A 20,687-nucleotide genomic window follows, 5' to 3' on the forward strand; every position below is an offset into this window, starting at 1 on the left:
AACATTGTTCAATCAGGTATGAATCCACTTAACTGTACAATTCTCCAAATCACATTTGTCTTATCCAGAAGGCCATTGTAAAGGATATTGTTAAATGGCCTTCTGAAATCAAGATGCAAAATGTCTATGTCACTAGTCTATAAACTATCAAATAAAAAATCAAGATAATTTGTTATATGGTATCCTTTCTGAACTTTGGTAGCTCCTCACTAATGATCCTCACTATCTTTTCTTGAGATTTATAAACTATTTGTTAAATATTCTGTTAGACAATTTTTTAGGGATTGATAGAATACATTCTTTAGCTTCTAAGACCTTACATTTGCCTGTTTAAAACAAGTAAGGATAAAAATTTCTGATCTATAATTTTCTTATGACTCTACTTGAGAGCTATGATTTCTCAAGGACTATTGCCAATGGCCCCAAGATCATATTGTGAGGTACCTAGAATATTATTCATATGGAATAAGAAATTTGCCCTAAATTAAAATGTTTAGACATCTTCTTTTCTCATCAATTATCTTCAGCTATCATTCCCTCTTAACTGACTTTACTCTCATTCCTTTCTAATTTGAACAATATTTTCCTATATGGAGAAGATGAAAACCAAAAAGGAGTTGAGTAGTTCAGCCTTCTTTCCATAATCTTTTTAAACTAGCAAAAGATATAGATAACATAGGATGATAGGTTTAAAAGTGGAAGAACCTTAGAAGTCTAATCCTCTCATTTTATAGATGAGGAAACTGAGTCCAGAAAACTTAAATAATTTGTCCAGGGCCAAAGAGTTAATAAATATCTGAGGCAGGATTTGAATCCTGGTCTTACTGAGTCCAAGTCCAATGCTCTATCCACTATACCTGCATTCTCATGATTACACATTCATGTGAGTTCAATGAATCATATCTATCAGACATTTATATTTTATTTGTCTTTAATTGTTGTATGAAAAAGTACAGATTCCTTTAAGGAGTTCTTAATCTTTCCTGTGTCCCTTTGGTAGTCTGGTGAAGCTAGTTGATCCCTTCTCAGAAGAATATTTTAAATGTAAAAATAAAATGCATAGGATTATAAAGGAAATAATTTATATTGAAATAGTTATAAAAATATTTTTTTTAAATTCACAGACCCTGGTTAAGAACCTCTGCTCTAAAGAAATGGCATGTACCATATCAGACAGATGGAAAGAAACATTTTTGGGAAGGAGAACACCAATCCAACCTCAGACACTTACTAGCTGTGTGACCCTGGGCAAGTCACTTAACCCTGTTTGCCTCAGTTTCCTCATCTGTAAAATAAGCTGGAAAAGGAAGCAGCAAATCATTCCAGTACCTTTGCCAATAAAACCCCAAATAGCATCATGGAGAGTTAGAAATGACTAATTGATTAAACAACAACAACAAAGGTGTATCTCTAGTCCCTAGATCATATTCCATTAGCTCCTAAGGTTAATCTTAAAGAGAAACAACATGGTAAAGTAGAAACAAGATAGAATTTGGTGCTGGAGGAGCTGGGTTCAAAGCCCTTTGTAACCATTTGCTCCTGGTGTGATCTTGGGCAAGCTACTTTTGTGTCTGTGCCTTGATTTCTCCATCTAGAAAATGAGGGACTTGGACTGGACAGCTTCTAAAGTCTCTTCAAGCTATCGTCTATGATATCTATCATCCAATCCAGCTATTATTTATGATCCTATAGAGCCCATATCTAGTTCCTTTAGTATAATGGGCTTTATGAGTTTGGAATTAAATAATAACAAAAGACTCATCAGCAGGTTGGGCACAGTGTGAAGAAGATATTGGCCAAAGCAATTCTCTAAGACCATCAGCACAGCAGGAGTGGGGCTGCTATCTGGTTCAGTGGAGGGTATGCCCATTCTAAGGAAATCACAAATCCTTAAAGTAATAAGAGCTTATGTTTAAATAGTGCTTTACAAAGCTCTTTTCCTACAAATTACTCTTTATAATCTAACATGTGGTTAACCTGATCAAATGTGGGAAAGTTTAAAATGAGATCTAAGAACAGTTGGGCCAGAACATGTGCCATGGGGGACAGTGTAGTTTTTGTTTGTCCTTCATTTTCGAAGAGGACCAATGACATCACAAGGTGATATCGACTTGCATGTGAATTGGACTTAAATGAGACAACCTCACTCTCTCTTCCAGAGTCATCAAAATCCAGTAGCAAGACAAGAGTCAAGATGACTGGTGATGGCCTGGGAAGCAGTGGATAACCTTGGCTTCTTTGATATCTGACCAAAGTGTAGGATTAAATGGAACTAGAAAGGTAGGGTGGAGGCATACCGTTTAGGGACTTAAGGGTGAGGCTAAGGAATTTTTTTTATGATCCTATGGGCAAAAAGGAGCTTCTAATATAGATCTGAACTGAAGCATTAGGAAAATTAATTTGACAGATGTTTGAAGGATGGATTAGAGAAGCAAGAAACTAGGTGATTGATTGAATGCGTGGGATGAGGGTAAAGGGGCAAGAAAAGGTGACTTGCAGTTATTCTTTCACAGTGTCTTTCAAAGCCATTTCTTTCTTTTCATTCTTACTATCTTCTGTATAGTTCAGGCCTTGATTTTCCCCATAACACTACCACAATAGTCTTCTAACTGCTCTTCTTGCCACCACTTTCTTCTTCCAATCCATCCTGCTCATCACTTCTAGGTTAATTTTCTCAAAACACTGCTTTCCGTATTTATCTCATTGCTCAAAAACTCTAAATGGCTCCCCACTGTTTACAGGATAAGGTGTATACAGACAATCAGAATTTTCATAGAGTTTTATAGGAGGAAATCTCATCTTGCCTTTTAGAAACAAACTTTCACAAGGTAAATTCAATAACTGATATCATTTATTCTAAATGATTAACTTTGCATCCATCAGACAAGAAATGAAGCTGTTTTCTGTTTAAAATTGTACATTAGTAAGACTATCAGTTTCCTAACTATTTCTCACAGAAATTCAGAATTTTGGAGCTGAAAGGTACTTCAGAGGCCATTTAGTTTAACCCACACCTGAAAAAGAATTCCTTCTCCAACACAGACACCCAACAAATGACTGCGCAGCTTTTGCTGAATGTCTGAATACCTCCAAAGAGGAGAACCCACTTGGTCCAGAGGCAGTCATTCTACTTTGACATAACTTTTATTGTAAGTTTTTTTTTCCTTTATAACAACCTGAAATTTACTTCTTTGTGACTTCTGTACATTGCTCCTAGTTCTGCCTTCTAGGGGCAACCTTAACAAGTCTAATACTTCCACAAAATAGCCCTTTAAGTACTTGAAGAGCATTATCATGTCCCTTCTAAATCTTTTCAGGCTTAACACTCCCAGTTCCTTTAAATCATCCTTACATGGCACAAACTCAAGGCCCTTCACCATGACAATTGTCCTTCTCTGGTTACTTTCTAGTGTACAAATATCTTTTCTAAAATATGGCACGTTAACTTGACAATATTCCAGATGTGATCTCACATGGGCAGAGTATAGCAGAACTATTATATGAAGATGGTCCCTCCCTTTATATAGCCTAAGATCGCATTAGTTTTCTTAGTTGCCATATATGCTATTAACACATATTGAACCTCATTTTCATTTAAATCCTCAGATCTTTTTTCAAAGGAATTCGGATCTAGCTACACACATTATATCTTGACCTTATATTTGTGAAGTTAAGTTTTTGAGCCTAAGATTAAGACTTTACATTTATTCATATTTTATTTCCTCTCATCCAATAAGAAAAAGAGCTTTTCCTTAGGTGATAAACAGTCTAAGGAAATGAACAAACACTTCTCAAGGGAAGACACCCAGAATGTGTATAGCCATTTAAAAATGCTCCAAATCGTTACTAATTATAGAAATGCCAATTAAAGTAATTCTGATATTCCGCCTCACTTCTATAAGTTTGACAAAGTTAACCCAGAAAGGAAATGAGGATTGCTGAAAGGGCTGTGGGAAACAGGCACATTGATGCACTGTTGGTGGATCTGCGAATGATTACAATTATTCTAGAAAGAAATTTAGAATTCTATACAGAAAATTACTGAACACTGCATTCTCTTTGACCCAGTTATACCGCTGCTAGATGTATAGCCGAAAGAGATCAAAGAAAGGTCCTTAGTGCACAAAAATATTTATAGCAGCTTTTGTTTCTTTGTAGTGGCAAAAAACCTGGAAACTAAGGGGATACCTATTAAATAAAGAATGGCTGAATAAGTTGGGATACAATACTAGACATGATAGACTACTATTGTGCTGTAAGAAATGAGGGACTAGATGATTTCAAAAAGACCTGATGAACCGATAAATGATGAAGTATTAAGAACCAGAAGAACAATTTATACTGTTGCATCAATATTATACAAATAAGCAATTTTGAGAATTTTTATAGAAGTAGAAGAAGGAGAACAATCTATAAAGTAACAAATATAATACTACAAAACCAAATAATTTTGAAAGCTATAAGAACTGAGATCAATACAATGGCAATTCATGATTCCAAAAGATTGTTAATGAAACATACTATTCATTACAGAGAGGTGATAGATTTAGGGTACAGGATGAGACATACATTTGGTGGGTGTGTGTGTGTGTGTCTGTGTCTGTGTATCTGTGTGTGTGCATGTGCGTGTGTGTGTGTGTGTGTGTGTGTGTGTGTGTGTGTATAGCCATTGAGGGAATTTGTTTTGCTTGACCATGCATATTTGTTATAAGCAATTTGTTTTTCTTTCCATTTTTTTCCCAGGGTTGGCAGGAGAAAAAATAGATTACTGTTAATTTTTTTTGAAATAGAGGGAATGTGTGACAAATGTGAAGTATTTTATATACTTTTAGATTAGGTCACCATATTATTTGTTTTACTTAACTGTTTTACTTTGTTACAAGAGACCTCTTACTAACTGAGAGTAATTTGTAAAAGTTTGTAACGTAAAAACAAAATACAGTAATACAACTTAAAAAATTTTTTACCTAATTTAAAAAGATTTTGTTTAAGCAAGAAAATCTTTTTGAATCTACCATCTGGTGCTCATAAATGTTGCTACCTATTCTACTTTGAGTCATCTAATATTTGATAAACATTCTATCTACATTTTCTTCCCAATCACTGATAAATCTTAGCACACAACCAAGCATAGATCCCTGTAGAATTCCTTCCAAATTAAAATCAAATTATTCTAATCACTAATATTAGGGTCTATCATTCCATCATTCCTGAATCTAATTGTACTATCTTTTACTCCATGCATAACTACATCTTTTCCAAAGAATAGCCCAAGACACTTCAAAAAAACATTTTGCTAAAATCTAAGCAAATACTATCTACAGCATTTTTCTGATTTACTATCTAGGAACCAGGTCACAAAAGGATCTAGGATTAGTTTAGTGTGACTTGTTCTTGATGAGGCCATGTTGGACCTTCGGGATCACCATTTTCTTTTCTAAATGTTTACTATTCATCTCCTGAATATAATGTTCTAGAACTTTCCAAAAATCAAAGTCACCAGCTTATATTTTCCAGAATTTATTTTCTCCCCTTTTCCCTTTTTTTTTTTAAAATTGGGGGCATTTGCCTTTTTTCAATTCCTACTGAGATTCTTTGTTTCTTCACAATCTTTCGAGATCATTGACAATGGAACAGCATCTACCTGTTCTTTCAGAACTCAAGAATGTTAGTCCATCTAGCCCTTGGAGAAGTGCTGGTATGATCTCTTTACTTAATTATCAACTCCTCATTAGCTATATTTCACAGAGATGTTGAAAGAATTCTTGGCATGTTTGTCAATATAAATTCTAATGGGAGTTGATTTCATGCATGTAGTCTACAAAAAGTTCAAATTAATACACACATAAGATATGCATTCTAATATATTATGTATAACACAGAATGGAGGTGGTCCATTTGGTGGAGAATAAACCAGGACATACAGCCGTGCCTAATGGTCTTTTCATATCTGAACAGGTTCTTCATGAAGCATTTCATACAGATATTTCATTCAAATTGATTCATTTATTCTCCTGTACTGGAGGAAGGATTTACTGACAAAATGAATTTTTATAGTCATGTAGACAGATAGGCTATTTAGCTGTGGGGGCTATTATGAGACTCTCTACCTAATCAGTTAACTGAGCAGGGGATTACATAATAGCTCTGCAGGCAGGACCAAATAAGTAGAAAGCCACCCATGTGGTATGACTTAATTAAGTCATACCTGCTGTATGACCCTTTCTCTCCCACACAACAGCCAATTAAAGTCACTTCTTGACACTTGGGGCAAAACCATATATACATCACCTGGGAAAGTACCATATTTATACAGCTTCATCTCTGAGATCATCCAATACCCATCAATTAGGCAGAAGGTCTCTAAGGAAATGTGACTCAAGAAAAGTAAGTTTGACTGAGAAGTGGGAAGAGAAAGATGTGGAGCACTGGGTGTTGTCAGAGGAAGGAAGGTTTAGATGAGGTACATGAGGTATCTGGGGCATCCAGAGAGTAATTTGAGGTCACTAGGCCCCTTGGCAGTAAAAAAGAAAAATGGAAGGGGAGGGGGAATAAGCGTATTTATATAGTGCTGACTAAGTTCCAGGCATTGTGCTAAGCACCTTATAAATATTATCTCATTTTATCCTTACAACAACCCTGGAAGGTGAACGCTATTATCCCCATTTTGTAGTTGAGGAAATTAAAGCAGAGGTTAAGGGACTTGCCCAGTGTCATATAATATGTCTGAGACTAGATTTTGAACTTAAGTCTTCCTGACTCCACTCCCAGCACTCTATCCACCATGCCACCTAGATGCTTCCAAGGAAGGTTAAAGAAAGATGCTGAAAGTGAGTTGAACACAAATGTCATAAATTTGCCTATGTTGCACCCATTGTTCCAAAAATCTCTTTCCTAATCCTGAGGTCACTTCAAGTATGTTCAAGTTGAAGGGAGGAAACTCAAGGTTATCAGAATTTCTAGAAGAGGGACTCTTCCTTTCAAAGAAATTCCTTATGGTTTTAACTGAAGGCAGACCTTAAGAGAGCAGGTGGCAACTGAAGGGATACCTCCAATTGTCTTGTAGTACACTGAGATCACTAGTATTAGTCACCTCCATCACCTGTGCTGCCCCACCCAAAGGGGCCCTCCCTACCGTGTCTACAGACAAGAGTTGCTTTCCCTAGAGCTGATTGTTTACTACTCCAGAGACTTAGGGATGCCCCACTGAACTATTTCTCCTGAATCCTTTCAGTTTTATTTCCAGTCATTGTAAACATGATAAAATAGAAAGGCGAAAATGTCTTGTATTTTTTGAAAGGCTGCAATGTCAGCAAAACACTTGCTTCATTTAGAGATAGCAACTTGGGTGCTATCAGGGGAAGAAAAAAAGGAAAGGAAAGGAGAGGAGAGGAGAGGAGAGGAGAGGAGAGGGGAGGGGAGAAGAGGAGAGGAGAGGGGAGGGGAGGGGAAGAGACGGGAGGGGAGGGGAGGGGAGGGGAGGGGTGGGGAGAGGAGAAGAGGGGACTCGAGGGGAGGGGAGGGGAGGGGAGGGGAGGGGGGGAGGGGAGAGGAGAGGAGGGGAGAGGAGAGGAGAGGAGGGGAGGGGAGAGGAGAGGAGAGGAGAGGAGAGGAGAGGAGAGGAGAGGAGAGGAGGGGAGGGGAGAGTAGAGGGGAGGAGAGGAGAGGAGAGGAGAGGAGAGGAGGGGAGGGGAGGGGAAAGGAGAGGAGAGGAGAGGAGAGGAGAGGAGAGGGGAGGGGAGGTGAGGGGAGGGGAGGAGGGAAGGGGAGGGGAGGGGAGGGGAGAGGAGGAGTGGAGGGGAGACGAGGAGGGGAGGGGAGAAGAGGAGGGGAGGGGAGGGGAGGGGAGGGGAGGTGAGGGGAGAGGAGGGGAGAGGAGGGGAGAGGAGAGGAGAGGAGGGGAGGGGAGAGGAGAGGAGAGGAGAGGAGAGGAGAGGAGAGGAGAGGAGGGGAGGGGAGAGGAGAGGAGAGGAGAGGAGAGGAGAGGAGAGGAGAGGAGGGGAGGGGAGGGGAGAGGAGAGGAGAGGAGAGGAGAGGAGAGGAGAGGAGGGGAGGGGAGAGGAGAGGAGGGGAGAGGAGAGGAGAGGAGAGGAGAGGAGAGGAGAGGAGAGGAGAGGAGAGGAGAGGAGAGGAGAGGGGAGGGGAGGGGAGGGGAGGGGAGGGGAGGGGAGGGGAGGGGAGGGGAGGGGAGGGGAGGGGAGGGGAGGGGAGGGGAGGGGAGGGGAGGGGAGGGGAGGGGAGGGGAGGGGAGGGGAGGGGAGGGGAAAGGAAAGTTTGAGAGTCAGGAGGCTTGGGTTCCTAACTCACTTCTGCCATTAAGCCATGTGGAAATATACTGAGCTCCCCTCTGTTCCCTCTTTAGGCTACCTACACATTACAACATTTCTAATATGAATGAGGAATGCTTGCCAGTCTTTCTTTAGTTATACGTTCTCCAACAATGTCCTTCGCTGACACCTTGTTTTAAAGAAAGGCCTTTTCACTTTCTGAGAGAAAATGGGATGAAAAATGTAAAACTCTAAGCTCATAGGAAATGGATTAGAGTGGTAACCACAGGGTGGTACGTATCAGGGTTTGCATGTTGTCTCCAATCAGAATATGGCCTTCGTTAAAGTATGGTATTTCTACCCTGTGTGGATATGTATGTAGCTGTTTGCATGTTGTCTCCCCAATTAGAAAATGAACTCTAAGGAAATGGATTGTTTTGGCCTTTCTTTGACTCTCCAGCATTTAACACAGGGCCTGGCATGTTATAAGGTCTTAATAAGTGCTCGTTGACTTGACTTAACTGAATTGAATCATTTAGGAAAATCATTCCTCAGAATTTGGGACATTTTCAATGACTCTGGTTAGGTTTGAAGAAGGAAAACTGTTCAGTGAACTTTTACCTGAACTCTGAACTCTATTGGGTCATTATGGAACTTGTCTTTGTTCTTGAGCCCTATAAACTGTAACTTGAAAATGTCTTGGGCAGAAAAACTTTCAAAGGCCTAGGGAAACTCTCCTCTTTGGATTTCTCTCTCTAGATAGGGATGTTTAGAATCAGAATAATTAATAAATAGTGTCTCTGTCAAGCTTGTGCCAAAAATGCAGGGCACTGACATTTTGTTATTCCACAGTTTCCTTGCGGCCTTAGGCAAATGAGATCCTCCAGTACTATGGCTTTCTAATTTGTATGTGCTTACCTTAGAATAATGAATGGCATTAAACATTTAATGAAATAATAATTTCATTGAATAATGAATGAGATTAAACATTTTATCTGTAGCTTCAATGGAGACAATAAGTTTTAATTCCTAGCAGCAAGATTACCATTTCGTTTACCGTATTACCCAGTTTTAATGCCCATATTCATTGGTAGGGAGATTGGGAGGAATAGTGTTATCTTGGGGGGCAAAGTCACAATAGCAATTCTTGTAGCTTTGGGGATTTGCTCCCTGTGACCCAAACATTTTTGCTAAGAAGATCAGCACCCTCTAAGTACAACATGGTTGATTACAGTGTTCTTAAATAAGCTTTCACCTGATGCTACTTATATTCCTGACCAAACAATGCTTGGTGGGGAGCTTTGTATCTGAGCTATATTGCAAATAATTGTGACAATATGAGATAGAAAGACATAATTGAGCTATTTAAAGGTGAAGCTTATTGCTTCCGCTCTTCCATTTTGCTGTCTGTCTGATTTAGTGTCTTGTACCAATTGCATCAGAGATTATATGTGAAATGGTGTCAAGCAGAGGTCCTGACAGCTGTAATTGTATTCCATCACTTTTACACTGGACGACTGATGGTCTGTCTATCAGTGCCACGTTGCTGCTGGGAAGTACTTGAACTTGCCCAACAGGGCAAAGTTCCTTTGAGATTAGAGGAGAACTTAGTTGTTTTCACTGAAAGGAAAAGTTCTTCTTTTATGAAAAATCTAAGGTAAGATGGCCATTTAGTAATGGTGAAAATGAATGTCTTTACGTTAATGGGTAGTTTATACATTACGAATGATATACATTTACTAACCCAGAGATTAAGAAATAATTTCTTATTTCTAATTTTTATTTCTTAATTATTTCTTCTTATTATTTATTAACCTCTGGGTTAGTATACATATATATTTCATAAAGCGGTCTGGTGATACTTGGTACATTAATTAAGAAGGTACACTAAATTTAGCATTTTTGGTTTTTGTTTGTTTTGCCCAGACTTGTAATTTTATTAGTCAAAGGAACTCCAGATGAGGGATACTCACTCTACTAATGCAGACTGGCACTTACTCTACAATTTTTAGCCTTAGAGAATTGCCTGGGGACTGAGAAGCTAAATGATCCCCCCACACAGCTTGTATGTGTCAGAGGCTGGGCTTGAACCCAGGTGTTCCCGGCTCCAATACCAGCTCTCTGTCCATTATGCCATGGTAATAGTATATTATTTACCATAATTTCACAATAAAATTAGTATTATTTTCTGTTATTTAGATCACATGATAGCAACAAGAAGTATCCTTTCTAGTCTCTGTAATAAGGCTAAATGAATATAGACCTGGCATGATGCCATTAGCCTTAGAGGCTCATACTCATGCTAGGTAATGTTACTGCATGGCGGGGGAAAGGACCTAGGAGGACATTCCTAGAAGCTCTGTGAATTTTAACAAAGGACAACTTTTTTTCTCTAATTGTAAAAGTGACTTCTGATGATGATAAATGGGAATCTTTTAGAGCTTCCGGACCCTAAGAAGCCTGCTGGTAATGAAAGATAGTTTGATACAAGGTGGTTGGGGGCTAGAGTGCCTTGTTTCACACTTGCCAGAAAGGAAGCCTGAGAAGAGGCAGCACAGAGCCAAATATAGCACAGTAGTATCGGCCTGACTCTGCTCTAATTGTGAAGGTTTCGTTGTTTATAAAAGGTGGCAGATTTGCTTTTTATTAGCCCCCGTGTTGTTTTAATTGAACCTTCCTTACAGAATTGGAAGGGATCTCTGAGGCCAATCTGGTCCAGCCTTCTCGTTTTGCACATGAGAACCTGAGGCCCTTGAAGGGTGACTGAACATACAATCCAAACATCATATGCAGGATTTGGACTCCGGTCCTCTGACTCTGAAGTCACTGCTCTTTCTATTCTAGTTACCTCTTTATGTAAACTGAATGGGTTAGGGTTGGGGGTGGGGAATAGACTAACAGTATTTGAAGGCTTTTTGGTAGTTTCAATTGTGCCTTTGTGACTCCATGAGGGGTTTTCTTGGCAAAGATAATGAAGTGGCTTGCCATTTCCTTCTCCACATGATTTCAATAGGTGAGAAAACTGAGGCAAACAGGGTTAAGTGACTTGCCCAGGGTCACACAGCTAGTAAGTGTCTGAGACCAGATTCGACCTCAGGTCTTCCTGATCCCAGGCTTGATGCCCTTATACACTCTACCACACAGCTGCAAAGCACTTCATAAATATTATTTTGTTTTATCTTCACGACTATCCATGGAGGTAAGTATAGTTATTACTCCCATTTCACAGATGAAGAAACTGAGACAGACAGAAGTTAAGTGACTTGCCCAGGGTCACACAGCTGGTATCCGAGGTCAAATATAAACTCAAGCGTTCTTGGCTCCATATTCAGCATTCTATCTTTGTACTACCTAGCTGTCTATATAACAAATGAGAAAAAAAAGAGATTTGTTAACATGCTATTTTTTTTACATTTTTACACGAATTTTCTTCCATAGGAAAAATTTCCTGTATTTAGCTATGTTTTTCCTATGAGATTTATATTCATTCACATGTTTATGTCTTTATGCCATTTACTAGCATTTCTCTTATTACATCATTGAATTTATCTTTTCTGCTCTTATATGGAGGTGACATTAATTTTCCAGTACATACGCCTAGAAAATTATCTCAGAGGCAAAATTAGACATTAATTCCAGAAGATTATATTGGTCTTCTGGTAACTGGACCCTCTAAGTGAAGCATAGTACATTATTGAAGAACATAATTTTGTTCATCAGATTTCATAAGGCTTTCTGATATATAGGACAAAAATAAAAACAAATGATTAGGGAGAAAACACAAGGGGACAGAGAAAAAAAAGTTGCGGAAAAAGCAAGGAGGGAGAAAAACAAGGGGAGAGGAGTGTGTGAAGAAGTGACCTTGGACACCTTTACTAGCTTTGACTCCTCGTTTAACAGTAAGTTTCTGAAAATAAAGCCTCTGAGAAATGGAGTTTAGTAAGACAAAAGGAGAATGGAAGAAAAATCTAGGGAAAGAAAAGAATAAAATATATTTGTACTGAGAAAGTTGCTCAAGTAACAACACACGTATCTTTTGGCAATGGATAATGAGTTCACTTGGGGAAAAAAAAAGACATCAAGCCATTAACAGCTCTCTGTTTCCTTAACTTTTGTCTTTACCTTATCCATAATTTCCTTGTAGATTCCCTGCTTGTGTCTTGCTGGCTTTTTTGGTAATGAGTTGCAAAACTCATTAAGATCATCCAAAACTGCATTTCTCTTTCAAGCATCTCTCTTTTACGCAAGTGGTTATTAGAGAAAGCCTAGGCCAAGAAAAGAATATTGGCCTCTTCTACAGTTGAGCAAATATTCATTTTTAAATGATCCATGTAATTCTTTGGTCTTTTAGCAGTAAAACATATGCTGCACAGGGCAGTTGTATACCTATGTAGCTTACAAAGTTATTCAATTAAATATAACTTTCATGAAGTCTCCATTATGGGCAAGGTAGGTGATAGGAATAAAAAAACAGAATGGTTTCTGTATTCATGCAGCTTCTGTTCTGTTATACATCAGTAAACAAATACACAGCTTATGAAAAAGAATAAAAAGCTATTTCAAAAATAAAAATATAAAGATTATGAAAAATAATAAAAAGTAATTTCAAGAAGAGTGTTTTAATAATTAAAGACTAGAAGAAGGGGGAGCTGGGAAAGACCTTATATAGAAGGTAGTATCTAAGCTGTAATTGTTTGTCCTTTGTTCTCAAAGAGGATCATGACATCAGGAAGGTGATGCCATGATTTGCAAGTGAATTTGATTTAAGTGAGGGAGAGCTGTGCAAAGTCACAAACTTCCCTTTCTCCTCCCAAGCCATCTGGGTCCAGTGGCAAGATATTGCTTTAATGGAAACTAGGGATTCTACAGGGAGGAAGTGAGTTATTACTTACTTTTCCCGTTCAGTATTCTTGTGTGAGGGAGGCATTTTTAGTAAAGGTTGATAGTTCAAAGACCCATTGAGGGGAAAAAGTACCTTGGGAGATTTCTTTGAAGAATAGAATCATTATAAATGAAAACTATTCAGAGGAACTGAGGTGTTGGAGGTAGGGTGAGGGTGGAGTGATAAAAGTATTTAACTGAAGTAGAAAAAAAATAGAAAGATGGATGCCAAAAGCAAAACGAGCAGGAGACGTTTAAAAAGAGAAAGGAGATATCATTGAGTCCACTGAAGAAGATTGCTGAAGAAAGTGGGCTGCCAATGGCGGAGGCACTTGGTAAAAGCAATTTGGTAAGGGTTTGATGCAGCTCCATTTGGCTCTGAGACAGTTATGGAGTGAGGAGTGCGGCAAAAGTTTGAGGGAAGATAGGAGTCATCAAGGAATCCAGCCATTGTCACAGAATCATTAAGAATCCAGCTCTGGGTCTTATGCCCTATGGATATAGACAGTTTGAACTAAAAGGATTTTAGAGGTCATCTCGTCCTGTCCTCCTAATTTGGGGGAAGTAAAGCTACTTGCTTGAAATCAGAGTTGATTGATGGAAAAACCTAGACCTCCTACATTAGTCTCTCCGCTCCTCCGAACTGCTGTAGAACTTATTTTCTGCATACTTCCTTCAGATATTTATTCACATACTAGATTGCATTGTTATTTTAATATTTCATATATGTATATCTTGCCTCAATTATGCTGTAAGCTGTTTCTAGGTAATGACTAATGTACATAGCACTGTGACAGGTGGTACTACGGATAACATGAGAGGAATACTCCACCTACCTCAAGGAATTTGAAATCTAGTTGAAATGACACATAGTTGGTTAAGTTACAGAAGTGTTTGAAGGTCTCAGAAAGAGGAAGGAAACGAGTATTTATTTTAGTGCCCTCTATTTGCCAGGCACTAAGGTAAATATTTACAAATATTACTTCATTATCATTTTCACAACAGCCCTCAGAGTGGGGGGAAGGGCACAGGTGCTGTGGTATTACCATTTTCCCAACTGAAGAAACTGAAATAAATGGAGGTTAAGTGACTTGCCCAGTCTTCTGCAGGTAGAAAATGTTTGAGGCTGAATTTGAACCCAGATCTACCTTATTTCAAGCCTAACATTCTATCCATTGGACCACCTCTCTATCTCTTTCAGAGAAGGAAGAGTCCTGTATGGATCAGAGAAGGTAAGAAAGATTTCATGTAGCAAATGAAACTTCAACTTGACATTGCAGATAGAGAGGAAGTAGAGAAGTGGATGGAAGAGGGTGGAGGTGGGGCGCTCACTATGAACAAAGACTGGGGAACAGAAAGAGCATGGCTGCTACATTAGGCAATCATCTGATTGGGACTGAAATGTGCTATGGAATAGTGAGAGAGAAATCTGGATTGGCAGAGTGGAGACAAATTATAAGATCCCTCAGAAACTTTTCATAAAAGAATGAATTTTTCATTTTCAGCCAGTTGCAATAATTTCATCTAGATACTGCCAAGTATGCTTTCTTTCCATATTGCCCGTGATTACTTTTATTCCATTAAGAATGTAATGTTTGACTTGAATGTTCCTCAAAATCCAATGGATTATAAATGTAATGAAGATGTGCTTTATCCCTGGGCCTTCAATATAGAGAAAATCCATATCCATCGTCTAGTAATGGACATATATATATATGTATATAACCTAATGACTATTAGCAGTTACTTTAGTTTTCACAGTAAGCATTTATTCTACTTCAAATGGCACAGGAAAAAATATAATCTGAGCAACCAGTACAATTTTACTTCGCCTTTATTCTCGGTAATGTTTTTCCCCTCTGCGATGATGGAAAAGAAACAGAATTAATTATAGGAGACACCCAGATAATGATGTTGGAAAGCTGTGAAACAAATGGGCCTGTTCTGTCTCTTGAGAATTTTCATTAACACATCTTTGTACCAGACTCTTGATCAACACATTTTTATTAAAAATTACTTGAAAAGATATATTCTGGCAAGAAGAAATTACCTCCAGTTTCTGTTCAAGTTCCGTTAGTGAGCCACACAATTCAGTAACAGATTCTAGAACCTCTTGGTGTTTTGTTATTATTTTCTCAGCATACTTCTGCCCTTCTTCCAGACCTGGCAAAGGATGGGAAGAAGGGAAACTACTTAAAGGTAAATCTTTCAGGGAAAAAGTCCAAAAACCCCATCATATCATTAGAATGCCAGGGGATGATAGCCAGCCAGCTATCCTGGCAAAGTACCTGTAATATCCAGGAGGTTACTCTCCTAAGGAAAGACTGAGTGGCTTAAAAGCATCTTGTTTGATAGGATTTCCTGTTCTCCAACATCAGTATTCTATCTCCTGCCTCCTTGCCTTGGAATGGGCTGTTCTCCACATCTGGAATATTCTTTTTCCTCATTTCAGCCTCTGGAGATCCCCCATCTCCATCCAAGGCTCTAATTATGTGCCACCCACACATAAGACATATTCTAGATCCCTGAGTTCTAGAAATCCTCACCTTACTCATAACCCTAAGTTTTGTTGTTATTCTGTAATATCTGACTCTTTGTGACTCCATTTGAGGTATAATTTTTACTTGTTTCCTAAATGTGTATTTTTGCTATTGAGAGTGTGGTAAGAGGATGTGGTGGGGTGGGGGGGGAACCTTTGGATACTTGATTACAACAAATTCTTGGCTCTTCTTGGTCTCCCTTGCTTTTATTTTGTGTTACTTGTGTTCTTGCTTTATTTTCCATCCCTCTGGCAAACCTGGAAAAACCAGAGGTGTAATGTAACAAGGAACTGCATGTATATTGACTGAAGGACGTTGTGAGCCACGATGGTTACCCATTCCTAGATACTTGATCATGGTCCAAAGGGAAAATATCCCCTTGGCAGAAAATGGGTCATCAAATTTAGCATTCTGTGGCCACCTGGTGCTGTACCCACCCAAGCTGGATTTGCCTGGTCAGTGAATACTATCCTTGGTCTCACAGGAATGATACCAGAGAATTCATAGAACATACTTATCGGGTTCTTTATCATCATACTGTCCAAGCCCAGCCGACAGACTCAGATAGGGGAATTGTTTAAAGGGGCTTTAGGAAGGTAAGATTTCTCAGTCTGACAGGTAGGATGTATTTCCTGCTCAGGAGGAAGAAAAAAGAGATTATATATTTGCCAAATGATAACTGAGTAAGAGAATACAGGACAGGCATGGGAATTGGACCTGAGATTTCATTGGCAGAGGGAATTCTCAGATGAGGAAACCCTATCAATGCTGGTATTCATATTCTCTGCAACTTATCAGGTTAGGGAGTGTGATGTATGAAAAGTCCAAGAGACATAATTTCTGGGTAATTACCAATCATTTTAATTACGGTTCTATTGGCAAGACCCCCAAGAGTTGCCTATGTCAAGTTAAGTGACTATATCAAGTTTAGTGACTTGCCCAGGGTCACGCTGCAGGGGTCTCTCACAGGTAGGACTCGAATCTAGATCTTTCTGGTTTCATGGTCAGTTTTCTACAAACTGACACCGTGTTGCCTCTCGCAAAAAAAAGAAGCAAGAAGGACTTTTTCTTCTTTCCTCCACAATGAGCCCAAAACATTTCACAGAGATTCGAGAGCAGTTTTCCTTAACTCTCTGTGTATTTAAAGGGTAAAGGGGGTACTTTTATTTGTTTTTTTTTCCATGACTTTTGTCTTTAAGATGTCTCAATTTCTTAGCTTCCGTTATTTTTTGCTGCCCAATGCTATTATTTTATTCTGGCTTTGTTGTTCTAGAAATGAACAATGGAATGGGGTGAAGAGAAGGCAACATGTTAGAGAAAGAAGGAGGTTAAAGCTAGCGTTTTCTAGCTTCTTTTTGTAGAATTTCCTCTCTCTGATCACCTCCATTTAGTTTTGCTGGATTTGGGACTCATCTTGAGTCTTAGAGCAGGTCAGTGTGGTGAGGAGCCCCAAGGGCTTGAAGCATGCTCATTTTCCACAGGATTAGACTCAGTAAAGATTTGTTCAACAGCACTTCACCAGAGGCCTTAAAAGAGCTCTCACCATATAAGCGTTTAGCCAGGGCAGTGATCTCCTGAATCCTCTCTTCTTGCTGAGGCACCGTAGGCATGATAAACTTATTGAACTGTTTATGAAGAATGTCTATAGCCTCCTTTGTCTTGCATTCCGTGGAGTATTTCCCAACTCTAACAACCGTAGCACTGGCTTCTTCGCACCAAAATTGACACTAAGTTAATGGGAGAGAGCAAAGAGATTGAAAAGGAGCCATCTGTGTAAAGTTCATGATGGTAGCTGCTGAAGGGTCTATTTTTCATTTCCAAGAATTCCCTTGCTCATTTGGGTGCATTTTCTAAATCATAATAAAACAGATGGCAGAAAGTGATCTCGTTTTGTATCTGGGTAACAAAGAAACAAGGGATTATGGAAATGTAGGCTCTGATCTGGTTGTTTTTCTTCCTTAGATTTTTCTGAATCTTCTCTACAATACCTTGAGAGAGAATTACTTTCTGCTAACAAAAGTAAGCTTACTTATAATTAGCATTTAGCACTTTTAAAAACAGTCCCAAAGATTGACTCCAAGATTTGTTTTAAAAAAGGACCAACTAGAATCAACCAATATATTCTACGTTACAAGTATAATCTACTGTCAATATAACATGTTAATGTGTCCAAATAAAACCACTTGTAGGGATAGTATTTAACCCATGAACAGAAGGCAGCTTATTTAGGGAGGAGCACTTTGACCTATCATTCAGGAAAGATACCAGTCATATTTCCAGAGCCTAGAGGAGAATTGAAACTGTTTTATCACTAAAAATAAATAACAATGATGAAAGGAATGTGTCTGACACAGGACAGAAGCCCTCTTGCAGGGTAAGAGATAAGGAAAACCCAACCCTGTTAGGAGCTAGGCTTTAAATAAATGTCACATAGCAGCAACAAAATTGTCAACTTGGTTCACATACAGAAGAATGATTAGCCTTAATGCAATGTCTAAGTGATGAATTTAACTGTATTAAAGGCAACAACTGCACACACTGTGCATTAGTCATAATAAATCTATCATATTGTGCACAATGCTTTTATAGTATGAAGTTTTCTAGGTACATAATATGAAAACATTTATTCATAATTTATTTTATGCACACACACATACATGTGTATTGATTGTATGTACATATATGCATGCATCCATATATGGTGTCATGGAAAGGAAACTGGGCTTGAAGTTAGGTAGATCTGGGCTCAGATCTACCCTCCAACACTTGATAGTTATCTGACCTTGTGTAGGTCACATAGTAGAAAATCACAAACAGGATCCTACACCCTAAAAAATCACAGATCAATCTCCTATTCCCATATAGAGTAACCTAAATCTCACCACCACTGCTAAACACAAAAATATTCCCAGGATAATTCTTCCTACCAATATAGACACATTAAGAAATATCTGAATCCTTTCAAAGTTTGAGGAATATATATAAATATCTAGAGTATTTTTTACCAAATTCCAAGGTGATTTTAAATATCTATTAGCTTATTTGCAACCTCTTGCATTTCTTCTATGTCTAAAAATTTAATTTGTGAAATGGACAATTATTTGCTTTAAGGTAAGCCTCCCAATCCACTCAAATGTTATGAGCAACTTCAGGTCAATTAGACCAAATCCTTTCATTATTGTTCCTCTACTCTTAGCTGTAAAACTTTGTTCAAGCTTGGGTTAGTACCTCTTCCATCAACTCCTGAAGATGCTCAGTCAGATCCAAATTCTTCTTGTAATCTTCCACAACTCTGCCAAATTCATCCACTTGTTTCTTCAAATCCTTTATTGATTCCAAGAGTATCATTACTTTATCGTTTGGATAATTTAATAAAGAATCAGATATTTTGTTCTCAAAATTTTCCATTTTTTTCTTTAGGGTCTGAGCAAAAGAAAAATTAATATTATATTTATAGTTATGATAACATAAGAAAAATCATTTCTATTTATAATGACAGAGGCATTCCTAAGAGCAATAACTTAGAAAAAATGGAGATTCTTCACTATTGTCTTTTAAAAATCCTAATGATCACAAGTACGTGTTTTTTAAGATTGTTTTTTCTTTCAGGTCAGCCAGAGCTCTTTTTTTTCTTTTCAAAGCATTAGAATCATGGTAGTTAATCATAAATTACTCTTAGGTGAGGAGTCCGAGAGCATTAAAAATAGTAGGAGTTGCTGAAACACTGTCCTTGTCAGCTTCTGACAGTGCACAAAGCCAATAGTTAATTGGGATGTTAGAACAGAAAAATGAAAACCAACAGAGATTTTTGTGTAGTCCATGAGGTTTAATACATACCTGCATTTTTTCAGCATAAATATCCACCTGTTGAATTTGGTTTTTGAGAGCTTTCAAATTGCGAGCCTTTTCTGTTTTCTTGGAATAGTTAAATTTCAAATTGTTAAATTTCTTTTTAATATCTTTGAATGATTCTCGATGCTGCAATTGGAGAAAGAGAAAGCGTGTTTTAAATGACATTAATATGTTAATTTAATGATTCATTATCTCAGTATATGAAGGTACTGATCGATCTTATGTACTGTGGCATATTTAAAGCATTGTTCAATAGAAAATAGGTCCACTCAGAGAAGAATATATGTGTATGCACTCTTGTTTGTGTATGTATATATGTACATATAGATATATGCATGCATTGTAGATTATATGTGTATATGTATGCATATAGACTTGTACATATGTTTGTATGTACACATGCATGCACATACAAATATATAGTGCATATGTATACATATGTATGTGGGTATACATGTATTTATATACAGATATATATATATATATATATATATATATATATATATATATATGTTTAATATATCTACCTATGGTAAAGCCCATGGATCCCTTTGGAGAATGTTTTTAAATGCATAAAATAAAATACACAGGATTACAAAGGAAACCAAAAGTTAGTGAAAAGGAAGATGTGATTTATTTTTCCCTTCAAGTTCTTGGACCCCCTGAGGTCCCTGGACCCCAGGTTAAGAACTCTAGGTTCAATTTCCTAGGCTTCCTAGCAAGACAATTTCTGATGCTGTCATTTCTGACACATTTTACAAAGCACTTTACATATATTATCTCTTTGAGTTTCACAACAGGACTGCAAACTAGACGTTTCTATCAGTGGAAACTCAGACTGGTTGTTCCAGTGATCCCATTCTATCTCATCTCCTCCAACATATTGCTTCCTCTGTCATCCCCACTCTAGCACTTATTTTCAATCTCCCCCTCTGTGCTGACTTATTTCCTACTGCCTACAAACATGCCCATGCCCTCCATCCTGAAAAAAAAAAACAACAAAAAACAATCATTTGATCTGTCCATCTGTGCTATTGTCCTATATTCTTCCGTGCTTTGTAGCTAACCTCCGCAAAAAGGTTGTCCACAATATGTGCCCCCATTTTCTCTCCTCTTACTCTTTTCTTAACCCCTTACAGTCTGCTTT

The 20,687-nt window shown here is 38.1% G+C and overlaps 1 protein-coding gene across 1 annotated transcript in view; it reads right to left on the reverse strand.

Annotated features, from left to right (window-relative positions):
- The window catches only part of CCDC141 (coiled-coil domain containing 141), a 294,918-nt gene that overhangs the window by 46,563 nt on the left and 227,668 nt on the right, over positions 1-20,687 (reverse strand). Inside the window, exons 19-22 of the mRNA XM_036743398.1 lie at positions 19,526-19,666; positions 18,917-19,111; positions 17,232-17,415; positions 15,199-15,311 (exon numbers count right to left, since the gene is read on the reverse strand). Of these exons, the coding sequence (XP_036599293.1) occupies positions 15,199-15,311; positions 17,232-17,415; positions 18,917-19,111; positions 19,526-19,666 (633 nt within the window). The remainder of the gene's footprint in view (positions 1-15,198; positions 15,312-17,231; positions 17,416-18,916; positions 19,112-19,525; positions 19,667-20,687) is intronic.

Source organism: Trichosurus vulpecula, chromosome 2 (assembly GCF_011100635.1).
Source record: "Trichosurus vulpecula isolate mTriVul1 chromosome 2, mTriVul1.pri, whole genome shotgun sequence".
Lineage (NCBI taxonomy): Eukaryota > Metazoa > Chordata > Mammalia > Diprotodontia > Phalangeridae > Trichosurus > Trichosurus vulpecula.